The sequence below is a fragment of the Salmo salar genome, chromosome ssa17, assembly GCF_905237065.1.
Source record: "Salmo salar chromosome ssa17, Ssal_v3.1, whole genome shotgun sequence".
NCBI lineage: Eukaryota > Metazoa > Chordata > Actinopteri > Salmoniformes > Salmonidae > Salmo > Salmo salar.
This window is the reverse complement of record NC_059458.1, coordinates 66512322-66531565: the sequence shown is the minus strand read 5'-3', so window position 1 is coordinate 66531565 and position 19244 is coordinate 66512322. Positions and strand designations below refer to the sequence as shown.

Sequence of the window (19244 nt, the reverse complement as noted above, 5' to 3'; positions counted from 1 at the left end):
TAAGCTAGCTAGTACCTATTCCATTTATGTGGCGTCGTCAAAGATGGAATCAGCATGCAGATGATGTAAGTTAGTGCTTCAAAGTCCCTATGATAAGGTTAGCGATAAACTGAAGTCCAAACTGAACAGAACTACACTCTCATCTACCATTGTCTTAAATATATTTAATGTTCTCGTTGCAAAAGCTAAATTGTCGCAAGGGAACTTTTATTTATTTAATTTCACCTTTATTTAACCCGGGTAGCAAAGATTATAGCAAACACCACTGAAACTGAATTGGTGCTCGCTAGCTTTGCAAATTCAGCTATTGTTGGAAGCCAGCCAATATGAAACAAACTATTAAAATTACAAAAGGTTGCAGCATATGTTGTGTAAATGGTGAACTCATACAGCTGTCAACTCTTGTCATTTTAATCCGTTTCACATTTGCTAGCTACCTTTTAGATCGAAGCCCATATAGAATGAATGAAGATGATAGAAGCCCATCTCCTACTGTAAATAACCTACACACTGTGTGTGTAGCCAGCCGGGTAGAAAAATGGCAGAAAAATAAAAGACGGACATCAGAGTATTTTTCATATACACCAAATACACCAAAACGCATAGTAAGAACCCTAGTAGCCTAATATCTCAAAGACTAGTTGATAAAATGTTCATAAGAAAGAAATGAAATTCTAATGGAAATGTTTCACAATGATGTCATTAGGCAGAGCAGGCAACAGATGGCACACAGACAGCAGAGTTGGGGACAGATATGCAGGGACAGACTGGCAGAGACAGGGAGTCTCAGGTAAGTTTGTTGAGTCTTTGTTTGGCAACATTATGAAAGGTTCTCCATTTTTTTGACTTGTAAAATAGGAACATAATTGGAAAATGCCATGGATACCCCCACTCTCAACTTAAACTGGTGACTGAACTAAGATTTGTTAAAGGCAATGGTATTGCTGTTGTGATTAGTTGTGTAGTTTTGGGTACCGGTAGTTAGGAGTACGGCAAACACCTTATTTCTTTGGTTCCTCAATATACATTTACCATATTACAATGTAGGCTATGTGTTACAGCACTACTTTTGGTGTCCCCCTCAGGAATTGCTCTTGAGAAAATTTCATGTAATTGTCCCCTCCAAAGTGGATATCAGATTTTCGCCCCTGCATGTAGCTACAGTATGTGTATGACCCAAAAGATGTCTGAACCTGGACCCAGGTTACCATGCATGCCCAAAAGTGCCATGTCATATCCTGATACTAGAGTTGCTCATTCAAGCTCTGTAGATCAGTGTATACCAAGGCTTCTTTGCTGTCTATGTTAAACGGTGGCCAAATGAAAGTGGTGGGCTGCCTCTCCCGAGCGGCGGAGGCCAAACGACGGGTGACAGAGGGCCAGGACATGCTGACCTCCATGACCCAGATGGTGGCCTGCACCCAGGATATCCAGCAGAGATACCGCAGCATCCTGGGGCCACTGTCCCTCTTCTTTCAGTCCAACCCCGAGGGAGAGAAGAGGTTAGGTGTGTGGGGACTTAAAGCTGTTTGAGGGAAGACAGCCTGGTGCCTTGTGTGAGGTGCTATTGTTGATCCATGATTGTATACATGAGGCCTTTGAGTTATTTGAATCAACAAAATGATGTGTAGACAGTTTTACCCACTCAAATTTTAACGTCTAGGCCTATTCATTTACAGGGCTGACCTGAAAACACAAACAGGGTGTCGATCTACACAGTCTATTTTCTTTATCCACATGCCCAACACATCTTTTACAATGCCAAAACAAAATATGTTTCACATTTTTTTGAATGGAGGTGATACAGGAGAATGAAAGGTATGTACATACGTCCCGGGCGTGTTGTTCCTCCCCGACAGGGTCCAGGAGGAGAGGCCAGTGTCCCCGTCGGTGTCAGAGGGGGTGAAGACCAACCCCACCTCTCTGGCCGACGTGTCAGCAGCTGCAGTACAGGATCCAGGAGCATACCGTGCTCCACTCCACCCCTGTGGAGGATCAGCAAGCTCTGGTGAGCCACTCCATTAGGATCCACTATACACTCTCTCTCTCCTAAGCATCTACTAAATGGATGGATGGTTGGATAGATAGATGGATGGAACACTGTCACACACACACAGCCCCCACCCACCAAAAACACTGCGACTCCCCCCAAGGCGGCGGTAATGACGTCAGAGCTGGGCCTGATCTGGCAGGACCTGAAGGGGCTGATGGACGAGCCCACGCTGAACCAGGAGGAGAACAGGCAGGTGGAGACGTGCCAGGAGGTGCTCCGCATCTGCCAGGAGCTCTACCTCAACTATCTCTACCTGCTGGACAGTCTGAGGCGCCACGCCATCTTCAGCGACCAGGCCAACCGCAGCCGCCTGGGGGCCCAGATGGCCATAGACTGCACCAGCCTGTGAGTGACTGGCGAGCAAGGTTTCCCCGAGCTCCATTATTTCCTAGGTGGGGATCAAAGGTCCTCAAATCAACATCTCTATCTTCTTTAAACCAAGATTTACAATTGAAACCAATTGTAGCCAAATTCTTATAGGCGAACTTGCCATCTAAGCTCGTTACTTGAATTATCGATCATCCGCCTTTTGTTGATAAGTGCAAACTCACCAAGCAGACCTCCCTCCTCTGATCAAGGCCCTGACGTGGAGAAGTTCCACCAAACTACAACAGCTCACACACACTCTGCAGGTAGGGAACACACTCTGCAGGTAGGGAACACACTCTGCAGGCAGGGAACACACTCTGCAGGTAGGGAACACACTGCAAGTAGGGAACACACTCTGCAGGCAGAAAACACACCTCTGCAGGCAGGAAACACACCTCTGCAGGCAGGAAACACACCTCTGCAGGCAGGAAACACACCTCTGCAGGCAGGAAACACACCTCTGCAGGCAGGGAACCCACTCTGCAGGTAGGGAACACACTCTGCAGGTAGGGAACACACTCTGCAAGTAGGGAACACACTCTGCAGGCAGAAAACACACCTCTGCAGGCAGGAAACACACCTCTGCAGGCAGGAAACACACCTCTGCAGGCAGGAAACACACCTCTGCAGGCAGGAAACACACCTCTGCAGGCAGGGAACCCACTCTGCAGGTAGGGAACACACTCTGCAGGCAGGGAACACACCTCTGCAGGCAGGAAACACACCTCTGCAGGCAGGGAACACACCTCTGCAGGCAGGGAACACACTCTGCAGGCAGGGAACACACCTCTGCAGGCAGTGAGCACCCTCTGCAGGTAGGGAACACACCTCTGCAGGCAGGGAACACACTATACAGGTAGGGAACACACTGCAGGTAGGAAACACACACTGCAGGCAGGGAACACACCTCTGCAGGCAGGGAACACACCTCTGCAGGCAGGAAACACACTCTGCAGGTAGGGAACACACTCTGCAGGCAGGGAACACACTATGCAGGTAGGGAACACACTGCAGGTAGGAAACACACTCTGCAGGCAGGGAACACACTCTGCAGGCAGGGAACACACTCTGCAGGCAGGGAACACACTCTGCAGGTAGGAAACACACTCTGCAGGTAGGAAACACTCTGCAGGCAGGGAACACACTCTGCAGGCAGGGAACACACTCTGCAGGTAGGAAACACACTCTGCAGGTAGGGAACACACTGCAGGCAGAAAACACACCTCTGCAGGCAGGGAACACACTCTGCAGGCAGGGAACACACTGTAGGTAGGAAACACACTCTGCAGGTAGGACACACTCTGCAGGCAGGGAACACACTGCAGGCAGAAAACACACCTCTGCAGGCAGGGAACACACTCTGTAGGTAGGAAACACATTGCAGGTAGAAAACACACTCCTCTGCATTTGTACAAATAGCACCATACAATGCTAAAGTGGGTTAACCTTGCTGCCTGGTCTGTCATTGACTTTTGACTATGCAACTTGCATAATTACACTTCTTATCAGATCGTAATTGGACTTATGTTTTGTCATATGGTTTGATGTTGGATGTCTTTATGCTACACTCAAATTGCCATTCGGGGACAATAAAGTGAACTGAACTTGCACACACACACTCACACGCACAAACACATGCACACACATTCTCTCACCATAGTATACTTCCTATGTACCCCCCCATCTATTCTTGTCCAATCCTAGAAACAGGAAGAGGAAGGGGAGAAGAGGGAGAGGTACAGGGTGCCAGTGGAGGAACCGGAGCACCCACAGGGAGCTGTGGTGAACGTGGCCCTGTCCCACGGCTCTCTAGCCAGCACAGCCGCCGCCCGCGTCTCAGACAGGGTTCTCCGCGACACCATCAACATCCACACGTACCCACCCGTCTACAACTACCTCACCAAAGAGGTGGGTCAGAGAGGAGGCGGAGAATAGACATGTTATTATTACTACTCAGTGTGTGATGATGGTACTGTTATACTGTTACTATCATTATGACCTCATCATGGTGGTCTGACCTCTCTCGCTCTCTCTCTCTCTCTCTCTCTCTCTCTCTCTCTCTCTCTCTAAACAGCTTGAACTCTCCTCAGTGCAATGGCTGGATCGTAACCTGTTTGCCGTGGAAGAAATAAAGGAAGTCTATAAGGAGTTATCCAAAAGTAAATCTACACAGTATCTCAACTTCGATGAGGTGAGATATACTCTTTTACATTGTCTGTTGAATTTATTTAATTCAGGAAAAATCCAGTCTTGAATTGGCAATTGTTGATCCAGAATTTCAATGAATCTCTTGAATATAAATAGAATTGACTCCCAAATGATCTGTTCCTTTCCCCTATAGGACCCCATGATAGAGCCAGCCCTGACCAACATCAGATGGAGTCTGAAGAAGAAGAATCCTCAGAGGTTCATCAACCCACAGCTGAAGAGACAGAATACCAACGCCATGTCCCACAGGTACTGTACCCTGCATCCCACTTGACTCAACACCTGAACACCACTTTAACACGCTCTCTCTCATAATGCAACACATTTTCTCACGGAGAGCTGCAGCTCTCCCAAGGTAACTCAAAGTGTGTGTGTGTGTGTGTGTGTGTGTGTGTGTGTGTGTGTGTGTGTGTGTGTGTGTGTGTGTGTGTGTGTGTGTGTGTGTGTGTGTGTGTGTGTGTGTGTGTGTGTGTGTGTGTGTGTGTGTGTGTGTGTAAGAAACCGGAAAACCAGACTTCCCGGGTCTACACGGCCTGCTGCAGTGGTGGAAGACTGACCTCTCAGTCGAGGACTACCTCCGATACATCACCAATCATGTCAGAGGTCACACATTCTGTAGTTACAGGAAGCAAATAGAAGAAGACTTTCTAATTAATAGAAGGCAGTAAATGCATAAAATCGATTGAGTAACTAGAAGAAAATCAACCGGTTTTGTGTACAAATAAATCTCAATAGACTTTTGAATTGGACCATAGGTTATTCATGTACATTATAGACATGGCTTGATTTATTTCTGCCACAGACAGCTCCTCATTTAAATACGGGTTACATATATCAGAGGGTTCTAACATTGTATTTTCCAGTTTAGTTTTCAGGGAAAATATGTCTTTATAAAATTCTTCCTCAAAATATGCCACATTTTCGTTACCTGAGAACAAACTAGCAAACCCCTTCTCCCACTCTTTAAGTACCTGTGTAATATCAGAGTAACAGTGTTTTTTCAGGCCCAATTCAAACACTGGATACATGTCCAATTATTTCCATGTCCAGTTATTTTTGTGGTATCAGCGAGTGATTGACTAGGACTCTCTCTGTCTCTGTGTCTCTGTAGGACTCTGACTACCTGTGGGCGGCGTTCCACCTGTATGATAGTGGCGATAGTGACGATGAGGAGGACGAGAGGAGGAGACTGCTCCAGCTACGACGAGACGAGAGGAAGAAGTCTGTTTGTCTGATTGTTTGTCTCTCTGTCTTACTATCTGTCTATCTTACTGTCTGTCTGTAGGTCTGTCTATCTTACTGTCTGTCTGTCTGCCCCACTATTTTCATTCTTTTTTCTCCATTTTTTTGTTGTTGAAATCATGTTTCTTACATTATGAGGACTGCGAGCAGCTAACAAACCAATGTGTGTGGACAGGAGGCGGAGGCAGAAGATGGAGGCTCTAAAGGGTCAGAAGCAGGAGTACGTGACAGGGGTGTGGAACGTCAACGCGGTGCTGCTGGGAGGGCTGTGGAAGGAACCCGATCTGGAGGGTAACAAACACACACACACACTGACTTTTGACCATAGTAATTTAGTGAGTCATTCAAAAGCAGGATGTTCCAGTCAAGGATTGTGAAATAAAAGGAAGTCAAACAGTTCTGGTTTAGTAGGTAATGTCATGACTCATTGGATTTCTGGCTCATTAGTACTAAACCTGTTTCATAGTTTATAGACTCATAGGTAACCTATTGTCTGTTGGGTTTTTTACAGAGGAGGAAGAGAGCCCAGCCCTAAACAGGTGTGTGTGTGTATGCGTGTCTTAGTGTACAGATTATACTATAAATGTACTGTAAATGGATACTATAAATGTACAGTACAGATTGCAAAATAGTTGGGAAGAGATTTTTGATGTACCGATTCCATGGTATGAGTTGATATATAAAACGACACAAGATTCAAGACTTTGTGCTTTTCAGCTTTAATTATTATATAGAATACTTGCAACCAACAAAAAGTGTGTATATTTAGGGCATAAAATCATCGAAGCTCTGCAGATTTTGTTGTGAGGATACAGCATCAATAGACCATTTATTTTGGTATTGCCCTCAGGTAGCCTGTTTCTGGTTTCAGGTTCAGGAATGGCTGAAAATGCAGAGCATTGATCTAAAATTGACCCTAGAAATAGTACTGTTAGGAGATCTGGAGAGACCAGGTCAGTCAATTACTAATATACTAATACTCTTAGTAAAAATATTTATCTTCAACTCGCAATCTGTGGATTCTATTCGATTAGATAGATTGAAATTGTACATTAAGCATCACAGTATAGTTGAAAGATACATGTTGCGTAGAAATCCGAAGAGGGTGGCCAACAGAGATAGGTGGGATGAGCTGAGGGAAGCTGAGGGTTGGGATGTGGAATTGGAGACAAGTGGGAGTGGAGTTGCTGGGCAGGAGATAGAATGGTCAAAGACAAAGTATAAAAAATAAAGTCAAAATAAAACATAATAAAAAGTAAATTTGAATGACACAGAGGGGCAGTGTTTTTACAGCTAATGCCGGTTTGCCTGAGGCCGACGCCATGCAGGTGTTTGTACACATGCATATACACACACTCTCATTCAAATACAAATCAAATCAAATCAAATTTATTTATATAGCCCTTCGTACATCAGCTGATATCTCAAAGTGCTGTACAGAAACCCAGCCTAAAACCCCAAACAGCAAGCAATGCATGTGAAAGAAGCACGGTGGCTAGGAACAACTCCCTAGGAAAAACTCCCTAGAAAGGCCAAAAACCTAGGAAGAAACCTAGAGAGGAACCAGGCTATGAGGGGTGGCCAGTCCTCTTCTGGCTGTGCAGGGTGGATATTATAACAGAACATGGTCAAGATGTTAAAATGTTCATAAATGACCAGCATGGTCAGATAATAATAATCATAGTAGTTGTCGAGGGTGCAACAAGCACGTCCGGTGAACAGGTCAGGGTTCCATAGCCGCAGGCAGAACAGTTGAAACTGGAGCAGCAGCACGGCCAGGTGGACTGGGGACAGCAAGGAGTCATCATGCCAGGTAGTCCTGAGGCATGGTCCTAGGGCTCAGGTCCTCCGAGAGAAAGACAGAAAGAGAGAAAGAGAGAATTAGAGAGAGCATATTTAAATTCACACAGGACACCGGATAAGACAAGAGAAATACTCCAGATGTAACAGACTGACCCTAGCCCCCGACACATAAACTACTGCAGCATAAATACTGGAGGCTGAGACGGGAGGGATCAGAAGACACTGTGGCCCCATCCGATGATACCCCGGACAGGGCCAAACAGGCAGGATATAACCCCACCCACTTTGCCAAAGCACAGCCCCCACACCACTAGAGGGATGTCTCCAACCACCAACTTACCGTCCTAAGACAAGGCCGAGTATAGCCCACAACGATCTCCGCCATGGCACAACCCAAGGGGGGGGCGCCAACCCAGACAGGAAGACCACGTCAGTGACTCAACCCATTCAAGTGACGCACCCCTCCCATGGATGGCATGGAAGAACACCAGTAAGCCAGTGACTCAGCCCCTGTAATGGGGTTGGAGGCAGAGAATCCCAGTGGAAAGAGGGGAACCGGCAAGGCAGAGACAGCAAGGGCGGTTCGTTGCTCCAGCCTTTCCGTTCACCTTCACACTCCTGGGCCAGACTATACTTAATCATAGGACCTACTGAAGAGAAGTCGTCAGTAAAGACTTAAAGGTTGAGACTGAGTCTGCGTCTCTCACATTGGTAGGCAGACCATTCCATAAAAATTGAGCTCTATAGGAGAAAGCCCTACCTCCAGCCGTTTGCTTAGAAATTCTAGGGACAATTAGGAGGCCTGCGTCTTGTGACCGTAGCGTACGTGTAGGTATGTACGGCAGGACCAAATCGGAAAGATAGGTAGGAGCAAGCCCATGTAATGCTTTGTAGGTTAGCAGTAAAACCTTGAAATCAGCCCTTGCCTTAACAGGAAGCCAGTGTAGGGAGGCTAGCACTGGAGTAATATGATCAAATTTGTTGGTTCTAGTCAGGATTCTAGCAGCCGTATTTAGCACTAACTGAAGTTTGTTTAGTGCTTTATCCGGGTAGCCGGAAAGTAGAGCATTGCAGTAGTCCAGCCTAGAAGTAACAAAAGCATGGATACATTTTTCTGCGTCATTTTTGGACAGAAAGTTTCTGATTTTTGCAATGTTACGTAGATGGAAAAAAGCTGTCCTTGAAACAGTCTTGATATGTTCTTCAAAAGAGAGATCAGGGTCCAGAGTAACGCCGAGGTCCTTCACAGTTTTATTTGAGACGACTGTACAACCATCCAGATTAATTGTCAGATTCAACAGAAGATCTCTTTGTTTCTTGGGACCTAGAACAAGCATCTCTGTTTTGTCCGAGTTTAAAAGTAGAACGTTTGCAGCCATCCACTTCTTTATGTCTGAAACACAGGCTTCTAGCGAGGGCAATTTTGGGGCTTCACCATGTTTCATTGAAATGTACAGCTGTGTGTCGTCCTAATAGCAGTGAAATTTAACATTATGTTTTCGAATGACATCCCCAAGAGGTAAAATATATAGTGAAAACAATAGTGGTCATAAAACGGAACCTTGAGGAACACCAAAATTTACAATTGATTTGTCAGAGGACAAACCATTCACAGAGACAAACTGATATCTTTCCGACAGATAAGATCTAAACCAGGCCAGAACTTGTCCATGTAGACCAATTTGGGTTTCCAATCTCTCCAAAAGAATGTGGTGATCGATGGTATCAAAAGCGGCACTTAGATCTAGGAGCACGAGGACAGATGCAGAGCCTCGGTCTGACGTCATTAAAAGGTAATTTACCACCTTCACAAGTGCAGTCTCAGTGCTATGATGGGGTCTAAAACCAGACTGAAGCGTTTTGTATACATTGTTTGTCTTCAGGAAGGCAGTGAGTTGCTGTGCAACAGCTTTTTCAATTTTTTTTGAGAGGAATGGAAGATTCGATATAGGCCGATAGTTTTTTATAATTTCTTTTTCAAGAGAGGCTTTTTCAAGAGAGGCTTTATTACTGCCACTTTTAGTGAGCTTGGTACACATCCGGTGGATAGAGAGCCGTTTATTATGTTCAACATAGGAGGGCCAAGCACAGGAAGCAGCTCTTTCAGTAGTTTAGTGTGAATAGGGTCCAGTATGCAGCTTGAGGGTTTGGAGGCCATGATTATTTTCATCATTGTGTCAAGAGATATAGTCCTAAAACACTTTAGTATCTCCCTTGATCCTAGGTCCTGGCAGAGTTGTGTAGACTCAGGACAATGGAGCTTTGGAGGAATACCCAGATTTAAAGAGGAGTCCGTAATTTGCTTTCTAATGATCATGATCTTTTCCTCAAAGAAGTTCATAAATTTATTACTGCTGAAGTGAAAGCCATCCTCCATTTGCGAAGGCTGCTTTTTAGTTAGCTTTGCGACAGTATCAAAAAGAAATTTCGGATTGTTCTTATTTTCCTCAATTAAGTTGGAAAAATAGGATGATCGAGCAGCAGTGAGGACTCTTCGATACTGCACGGTACTGTCTTTCCAAGCTAGTCGGAAGACTTCCAGTTTGGTGTGGCGCCATTTCCGTTCCAATTTTCTGGAAGCTTGCTTCAGAGCTCGTGTATTTTCTGTATACCAGGGAGCTAGTTTCTTATGACAGATGTTTTAAATTTTTAGGGGTGCAACTGCATCTAGGGTATTGCGCAAGGTTAAATTGAGTTCCTCGGTTAGGTGGTTAACTGATTTTTGTCCTCTGACGTCCTTGGGTAGGCAGAGGGAGTCTGGAAGGGCATCAAGGAATCTTTGGGTTGTCTGAGAATTTATAGCACGACTTTTAATGCTCCTTGGTTGGGGTCTGAGCAGATTATTTGTTGCAATTGCAAACGCAATAAAATGGTGGTCCGATAATCCAGGATTATGAGGAAAAACATTAAGATCCACAACATTTATTCCGTGGGACACAACTAGGTCCAGAGTATGACTGTGGCAGTGAGTAGGTCCAGAGACATGTTGGACAAAACCCACTGAGTCGATGATGGCTCCGAAAGCCTTTTGGAGTGGGTCTGTGGACTTTTCCATGTGAATGTTAAAGTCACCAAAACTTTGAATATTATCTGCTATGACTACAAGATCCGATAGGAATTCAGGGAACTCAGTGAGGAACACTGCATATGGCCCAGGAGGCCTGTAAACAGTAGCTATAAAAAGTGAGTGAGTAGGCTGCATAGATTTCATGACTAGAAGCTCAAAAGACGAAAACGTCATTGTTTTTTTTTTGTAAATTGAAATTTGCTATCGTAAATGTTAGCAACACCTCCGCCTTTGCCGGATGCACGGGGGGTATGGTCACTAGTGTAACCAGGGGTGAGGCCTCATTTAACACAGTAAATTCATCAGGCTTAAGCCATGTTTCAGTCAGGCCAATCACATCAAGATTATGATCAGTGATTAGTTCATTGACTATAACTGCCTTGGAAGTGAGGGATCTAACATTAAGTAACCCAATTTTGAGATGTGAGGTATCACAATCTCTTTCAATAATGGCAGGAATGGAGGAGGTCTTTATACTAGTGAGATTGCTAAAGCGAACACCGCCATTTTTAATTTTGCCCAACCTAGATCGAGGCACACACACGGTCTCAATGGGGAAAGCTGAGCTGACTACGCTGACTGTGCTAGTGGCAGACTCCACTAAGCTGGCAGGCTGGCTAACAGCCTGCTGCCTGGCCTGCACCCTATTTCATTGTGGAGCTAGAGGAGTTAGAGCCCTGTCTATGTTCGTAGATAAGATGAGAGCACCCCTCCAGCTAGGATGGAGTCCGTCACTCCTCAACAGGCCAGGCTTGGTCCTGTTTGTGGGTGAGTCCCAGAAAGAGGGCCAATTATCTACAAATTCTATCTCTAAATTAGAATTATCTAAATTCTATACACACATACACGGACACACACATATATAAAATAGTGCCAGACAAGCACTCAAACATATACATTTGGCCTTGCTGTTATGATTTTATTTGTCCTTGATGTCCTCCTTTTTTTCCCTCATGAGTTAATTTTCTTAGTTGTTGGTGCATGGGGTGGGGTACGGAATTCATTTTCTTTTTTATTATTTTCTTTTCTATGTTTTCTTGGGGGGGTGACTGGAGGAGGGGTCTCGGATGGTTGAGGGACAGCTATGGGGAACTGTGGAGGGATCTTGGAGGGTTCGCATTCCCGTTTTTTGGGGGGCCTTGTGGGAGATATGTCGACGTGCCCTTGAGCAGGGTGTTGACCCTGGATGCTTCTGTGTGTTGCTCTGAATGGGAGTCTGTTGGATGACTGGTATGATGTAGTTGTTGAGTGGCTTCACTGCAAGTATATTGTATGTTTTGGATATTCAATAAAAAAAATAAAAATAATGTATTGTAAATGGATATACAGCCATTGTAATACAGTCAGGTTTTATGTGTCATATAGACTGGGAGCCTTCGATCTGGGTAGTTCCCATCATTTCTCCTACCTTGTCCCATTCCATCATCTCTCCTACCTTGTCCCATTCCATCATCTCTCCCTCCTTGTCCCATTCCATCAACTCTCCTTCATTGTGCCATTCCATCATCTCTCCTTCATTGTCCCGTTCCATCATCCCTCCTACCTTGTCCCATTCCATCATCTCTCCTACCTTGTCCCATTCCATCATCTCTCCCTTCTTGTCCTGTTCCATCATCTCTCCTTCTTTGTCCCGTTCCATCATTTTTCCTACCTTGTCCCGTTCCATCATCTCTCCTACCTTGTCCCATTCCATCATCCCTCCTACCTTGTCCCGTTCCATCATCCCTCCTACCTTGTCCCGTGCCATCATCCCTCCTACCTTGTCCCGTTCCATCATCCCTCCTACCATGTCCCGTTCCATCATCTCTCCTTCATTGTCCCGTTCCATCATCTCTCCTTCATTGTCCCGTTCCATCATCTCTCCTTCATTGTCCCGTTCCATCATCTCTACTACCTTGTCCCGTTCCATCATCTCATCTACCTTGTCCCATTCCATCATCTCTCCTACCTTGTCCCATTCCATCATCTCTCCTTCATTGTCCCATTCCGTCAAATCTCCTACCTTGTCCCATTCCGTCATCTCTCATTCATTGTCCCATTCCGTCATCTCTCCTTCATTGTCCCATTCCATCATCTCTCCTTCATTGTCCCATTCCATCATCTCTCCTTCCTTGTCACAATACATTAAATAGTGGGAACTAACCAGGATGTCACCAAGGTCTTCATTTTCTGTTTTCCTCCTTTTTTTTGAGTTGATCTCTTGGCCAGGTTTCCCTTGTAAATGAGGTATTCTGACCTCAATGGGACTTCATGGATAAATAAAGATTAAATCAAGAATTCCAAAACAACATTTAAAACAGTGGTCAATTCACCAATTCATACATGGTAAATTGGTTCAATTGAAATTAGTTGAATTGACCCAACCCTAGTTCTCCATGTCTGTAAGAAGGCCCAATTCCAAATGAAACCCTAGCCCCTACCCTTACAGTTTTGGAATGGGAAGGAAAGGTATTACTTAGCAACATGGTAACCTCTCCACATAGCCCTAAGGCCTCTGCTATTTTAGTGGAAATATTTCCCATATTTCTAACACCTCAATTGCTTCAGATCTGTGCAAACAGTTTGGGGCTGATTGGGCCCTGTTCCAAATCAAACTCCTACCCCTAGGGAATTTATGTAGACTTGAATTGAATAGGCCTTAGCAATATGGATACTATTTCCCCCCCAAACTGTTTTTTCTACTAACTGTCCTCTCTCCCTGTCAGAAGGCCTATAAGAGGACAGTGAGTGTGGGGAGCAAGGAGGCCAGTCGAGGGGGGGTGATGGGAGAGGGGGACCAGGTCCAGAGCAGGCTGGAGAGGATCTGGACATTTCTCTGCCTGCCTGACACCTACAGACTGGACATGGCCATCAAGTACAGCTCCCACGCACGCAGGGACCAGCTGGAGGAGGTGTGCACAGTACACAGACACACACGCATACGATAACAAATACATACAAGTGAATGCACACTTACTGTACAAGTATCATGCCACCATCTATAGTAGGGCTGTCTAATTCTGGTCCTGGAGGGCTTAAACACTTCTGGTTTTTGTTTCTACCTGGTAGTTAATTGCACTCACCTGGTGTCCCAGGTCTGAATTAGTCTCTGATTAGAAGGAGAGAATGAAAACCAGAAGGTTTTGGGCCCTCCAGGACCGACATTGGACAGACCTGATAGAGGTTAATAGAGATGGCAGCATGATACTTGATGCTGTGCTCATATTTCCTCACCATATCACCATAGACACAGAGCTCCCCATATCACCATGGAGATATAGCTCACCATATCACCATAGACACAGAGCTCATCATATCACCATAGACACAGAGCTCACCATATCACTATAGACACAGAGCTCACCATATCACCATAGACACAGAGCTCACCATATCACCATAGACACAGAGCTCACCATATCACCATAGAGATATAGCTCACCATATTACCATAGACACATAGCTCACCATATCACCATAGACACAGAGCTCACCATATCACTATAGACACAGAGCTCACCATATCACCATAGACACAGAGCTCACCATATTACCATAGACACAGAGCTCACTATATCACCATAGAGATATAGCTCACCATATTACCATAGACACAGAGCTCACCATATTACCATAGACACAGAGCTCACTATATCACCATAGAGACTGAGCTCACCATATCACCAGACACAGAGCTCACCATATCACCATAGACACAGATCTCCCCATATCACCATAGAGACAGAGCTCACCATATTACCAGACACAGAGCTCACCATATCACCATAGAGACAGAGCTCACCATATCACCATAGACACAGAGCTCATCATATCATATATTGCATAATATATATCTGCTCTGGGATGAAGTTTCCCCTCGGTACAGATATATTCCCACGAGCCCGTCCTCCCCAATTAAGGTGACACCAACCTCCTGTGCTCCTTACAATATTATAACATGTTGTTTTACAGCATATTGTATTGGATGATATATTGTAAGTTGCTAAATATGTCATCATATTATTATTGTTATAAATAAAAGGCAGTTGATGAAATATCTAATGCCAGAGTACACCCTACTGGACAAAAAAATGTAAGCACCTGGTATTCCCAGGCAAGTACTAACTAGGCCCAACCCTGCATAGCTTCCGAGAGGCTAGTATGGTCGTAAGTGAAGGAACATATCTTCGTACACTTTACAAAGTGAATGTCTCTCGCTCTATTGTGGTGGATGAATCAGAATTAGTTGTGTAACATAGATAAGTAAGATGTTTTATTTGTATAATATGCTTATGTGAGATACTTGTCATTAGAAAGTGTCCTTTGGACTCTGGTGTTGACAGTTGTACTTTTCCCTTAGCTGGGGCTCAGTCACTTGGGGCCCAGAGAGGGGAGAGGTTAGACTTGTTTTTTACATGTCTCTGTTGCTATGCAGAATATCAGACAGGGAGGAGGACAGAATGAAACATTGTCTTCATATGTGAATGTGTTTTTACCTATTCTTAAACCATGTGAAGGGATGGCGTGATTAATGGGGAACCAATTATTTGTCTCCGCAATGTCTGTGCGCAAATCACTCCCCTCAGTGAGCTTGTCCAGGAGTGGGGTCAAAAGGGGGTTTACTTGAGATGGGAGTATCTAGAGTTGACAATTGATATATGCCATTGGATGAAATTGTGATTTTGTTCTATGACGTACCAGGGACGATATTAGAACCTCGTCATTGGGGACCAAACTGAACGATAATTTATAGCGAATGCTATCTGGCTGTGGATACTCCTTTCTAAAGTATAAGGTCCCTTTGTGAACTGTTCCTAAGATCTGTGGTTTGTCATGTCAAAGGGGGGTGGATATTTTCAATAAAATATCTCAGTAGCCATTGTGTTGACACTATTAATGGGTAATTAGAAATGGTGAATCGTTGAAAGTCAAAGTGCTTTTGCAAAAGTATCTTAAGTATTAAAGATGTAGTTTAACTCAGACTGGTGTGTTTTCTAACTCTCCTCATTTGGTAATGCAGAAATTAGCCACCACACTATCTTTGTCTCTTTCTTTCATTCTATCTTTCTTTCCTTCCTCTTTCTTTATTTTCTTTCTATTTATTCTTTCCTGCCCCTCTCTCTTTCTTGCTCTCTCACTCATTTTTTTCTTTCTCAGGCTAGCGGGGCACCTCTCTAGCCAGGATGGATGAGTCCAAGCACCGGAGCAAACTCAACTCCCAGATCTGTTCTCTGGAGAAGGTGTTGTCTAAGATTCTCCATCACATTACAGACAGCTTCCGCGACACTGTCACCTACAAGGTGAGTCAGGCCAATGGGCCATACATCAGGGGTCTATTAATTAGTGTACAGCGTAGCAAAATGTTTTGCAACGGAAAACGAAAACCTGTGTTTCTTATTAGACAAATTGAGCAAAGTCCCTCCTCGTTTTTGCTTGTTTGCTTCCGTTGACTTCCTAGTGAATATGACCCACTAGTGTCACTGTGCTCTCTGACATACAGCACATGCAGTCTGCTATGGGGGATAGAGAGAGACAGAGAGAGAGCAGAGTTTTTAGGTTGGTGATTTACCCTAATTAAAAGAGCCTTGCCATTCCCTCACATTCTCGATTTCTCTCTCTCCCTCCCTCATGTTCTCTGTTTCTTCCTCTGGCCATGTCCAAAATCGGTCCTGTCTTGCCTACTACTTACTAAAACGGCATAATGTGTAATAGTCGTATATTCTATCTAGAACATACCAGTTAGAAAAAAATGTATGCAGTAAGCTACAGATATTGACATACTAGGCTCATACATACTGAGAAAATGCTATGGAGAGCTCTGCGCCACCCCCCTTATCTGATTATCCCCAATAACCAGAACTTGTCAACTCATCATCAAGTCCTTCATTGGTTTAATATGGTGTATTAGTATTGGGCTAGAACAAAAGCCCCAAAACTCTGGTGTAGCCAGACATAACTAAGCAGTTTCCTCACAGCTGTGTTTTCAACTGTCACTCTCTCACTCTCTCCAGGGGAGGCCGTACAGGGAGGAGGGACCGCATCGAGATTCTCTATTGGCTGCAGCAGGAGCGCCGGGTCCAGGCTCTGGAGAGGGTGGTGGAGGGGAGGGGCTCTCTCCCCACCAGACTGCCCCCCCCTCAACTCCAACCTTCGGCTGTACCCGGGCACCCACCCCACCCCCCAAGGACACACCCCGACCCTCAGCCAGAGACCCCACCCTCACACACACAGCTGCTCCAACCCAACCCAGCCGAGCTCAGTGTATCCAGTATAAGTTTGAACGTTGTAAGCAAATTAATAGAATGCTTGGAAAATTGTTTGTATGCACCGCTTGGAAGGAAATATTATATTTGATCATTTGTATGTATTCATATTATATATAATCCATTATCATTATCACTTGTCAAGTAAATGTATTAACGTGATTGGATAATATATATGCACTACTAGTAGGTTCATCTGACATTGACAACATTTGATATGGTGAATATTTTGTCATTAATGTCGTGGAAAATTGTCTCAAAAATATAACACTCTTACAAGAACTTGTGAATTCAATATAGACTTTAATACAGAGTAGCAAAGCCGAGCCCTTCCATGGAAGGACCCTATTACACACGTAACAGAGCCAAGCCCCTCCATGAAAAAGACTAAATTCTCATATTACAGAGTCCTATCTTTATAGGATTTTGTCTTTGCATAACGTGTAGAGTCCCCTCCCTCTATATGAAAATAGCTTTCCTTGACCTTTCTCCATTATTATCTTTCCCAACAACGCTCATATCTGCTTCTGATTAGATTATAATGGTGGCGGGGAACTCTGTATGTCATACAAAAATAACGCATGCATTACATGCTCATGTTTGGTCCTTTTGCTACCATCCTCCTTCCTGTGCCCTTCTGACTTTGGTATGTCTGGCTGTCATAAATGTACTTATGGCCTTGGCTAATGTACTCATTGCTCGTGTAATCTTAAGAGACTGATGATAATAAGGTTTCAGAAGAGGTAAATACAGAACTCAAGTCCAGTTGCCAGGTTACTGCACAACCCGCAGTGGCCTGTTATCTTATTTGGAAATATCAATTGTACAGGGTGTCACCTTCTCTTCCTATGGCCAATGTACTTATGTCTTTGCTACTTCAGCATAGCAACTACACTTATTTATATTACTTAGCTCCCACATTAATAATTTACATTATTTTCTTCTGAGTGTGGCAGAAACATGCAACTCTAAGTGCCATGACAAAAGGAACGCTGTTTGCACCTTGAGTCTATTTAGGGCCACTGGTAAGTGTCTTATCAGTATTACCAAGTGAAATACCAAAGATACTGAGCTAGCACTGCGGGCCTACAAGTTTACAATGAACAACAAGCTGTCACGTATCACCAGGCAGCATGCTCCCATCTGCCTAGTTACAGTCAAGCATGCATTATCTCACCCTCTCACGTGAGCGCGAAACGCCACCGCATTGGTCATTTCAGACCGAGGGAAGTTGTTTTTTGTTGTAATTCAGGAAGAACCCTACTCATTTAAAAAATAGGTGTTTTTTGTTGTTGTCAGAATTACATTATTTAGAAAGGAAATTATTATAATCCTGACCACTGTGGATAGCGAGCTCCTGTGTCGAGCAAATAGATACATGTGAGTAGTTGTATTTCATTTGTTTCATTTCCTTACAACTTGGGCAAGTCTTATTACGAGTGAAGTATGTGCCACCTTCAGTTAAAAAGTGTTGTTCCTATCTGTTGTTTTTATAAACATTATAAAATGTTTGTGGAAATAATAAACGTATAAATAGCGTTTGTTATGCATACTATATAGCCTACTACAGACAGCTGCTGTGTAGTTTTGGGAATGTCGGCTAGCTAACGTTACACTGTGCTGTGTACTACAGCTGTCAAATTAAATAGTAACGTTATAGTTAACTACCAAGTGCAATATATATATATATATATATATATATATATATATATATATATATATATATATATATATATATACTGCTCAAAAAAATAAAGGGAACAGTAAAATAACACATCCTAGATCTGAATGAATGAAATAATCTTATTAAATTATTTTTTCTTTACATAGTTGAATGTGCTGACAACAAAATCACACAAAAATAATCAATGGAAATCCAATTTATCAACCCATGAAGGTCTGGATTTGGAGTCACACTCAAAATTAAAATGGAAAACCACACTACAGGCTGATCCAACTTTGATGTAATGTCCTTAAAACAAGTCAAAATTAGGCTCAGTAGTGTGTGAGGCCTCCACGTGCCTGTATGACCTCCCTACAACGCCTGGGCATGCTCCTGATGAGGTGGCAGATGGTCTCCTGAGGGATCTCCTCCCAGACCTGGACTAAATCATCCTTTCAACTCCTGGACAGTCTGTGGTGCAACGTGGCGTTGGTGGATGGAGCGAGACATGATGTCCCAGATGTGCTCAATTGGATTCAGGTCTGGGGAACGGGCGGGCCAGTCCATAGCATCAATGCCTTCCTCTTGCAGGAACTG

General features: G+C 44.1%; 2 protein-coding genes across 11 annotated transcripts in view; both read left to right on the top strand.

Annotated features, from left to right (window-relative positions):
- The first annotated feature begins 898 nt into the window (after positions 1-898).
- Positions 899-13465, top strand: LOC106576446 (uncharacterized). Of its 2 annotated transcripts, XM_014153635.2 has the most exons (12): positions 899-1502; positions 1860-2008; positions 2154-2398; positions 2632-2685; positions 4127-4330; positions 4497-4613; positions 4764-4879; positions 5129-5226; positions 5742-5851; positions 6048-6163; positions 6384-6411; positions 13448-13465. In XM_014153635.2, exons 1-8 carry the CDS (start codon positions 1303-1305, stop codon positions 5184-5186), a joined length of 1143 nt encoding a protein of 380 aa, XP_014009110.1. In that variant the 5' UTR covers positions 899-1302; the 3' UTR covers positions 5187-5226; positions 5742-5851; positions 6048-6163; positions 6384-6411; positions 13448-13465. The 2 variants fall into 2 exon arrangements, with proteins under 2 accessions (XP_014009110.1, XP_014009109.1); XM_014153634.2 differs by lacking the exon at positions 13448-13465 and having other exon boundaries at positions 5129-5233.
- An 8-nt stretch (positions 13466-13473) lies between these two features.
- The window catches only part of LOC106576445 (apoptotic protease-activating factor 1), a 75663-nt gene continuing 69892 nt past the window's right edge, over positions 13474-19244 (top strand). For all 9 annotated transcript variants that reach the window (XR_006760164.1, XR_006760165.1, XR_006760166.1 and 6 more), the window contains exons 1-3: positions 13474-13633; positions 15879-16021; positions 16733-18364. The gene's annotated coding sequence lies outside the window, so the exon portion shown is untranslated. The remainder of the gene's footprint in view (positions 13634-15878; positions 16022-16732; positions 18365-19244) is intronic.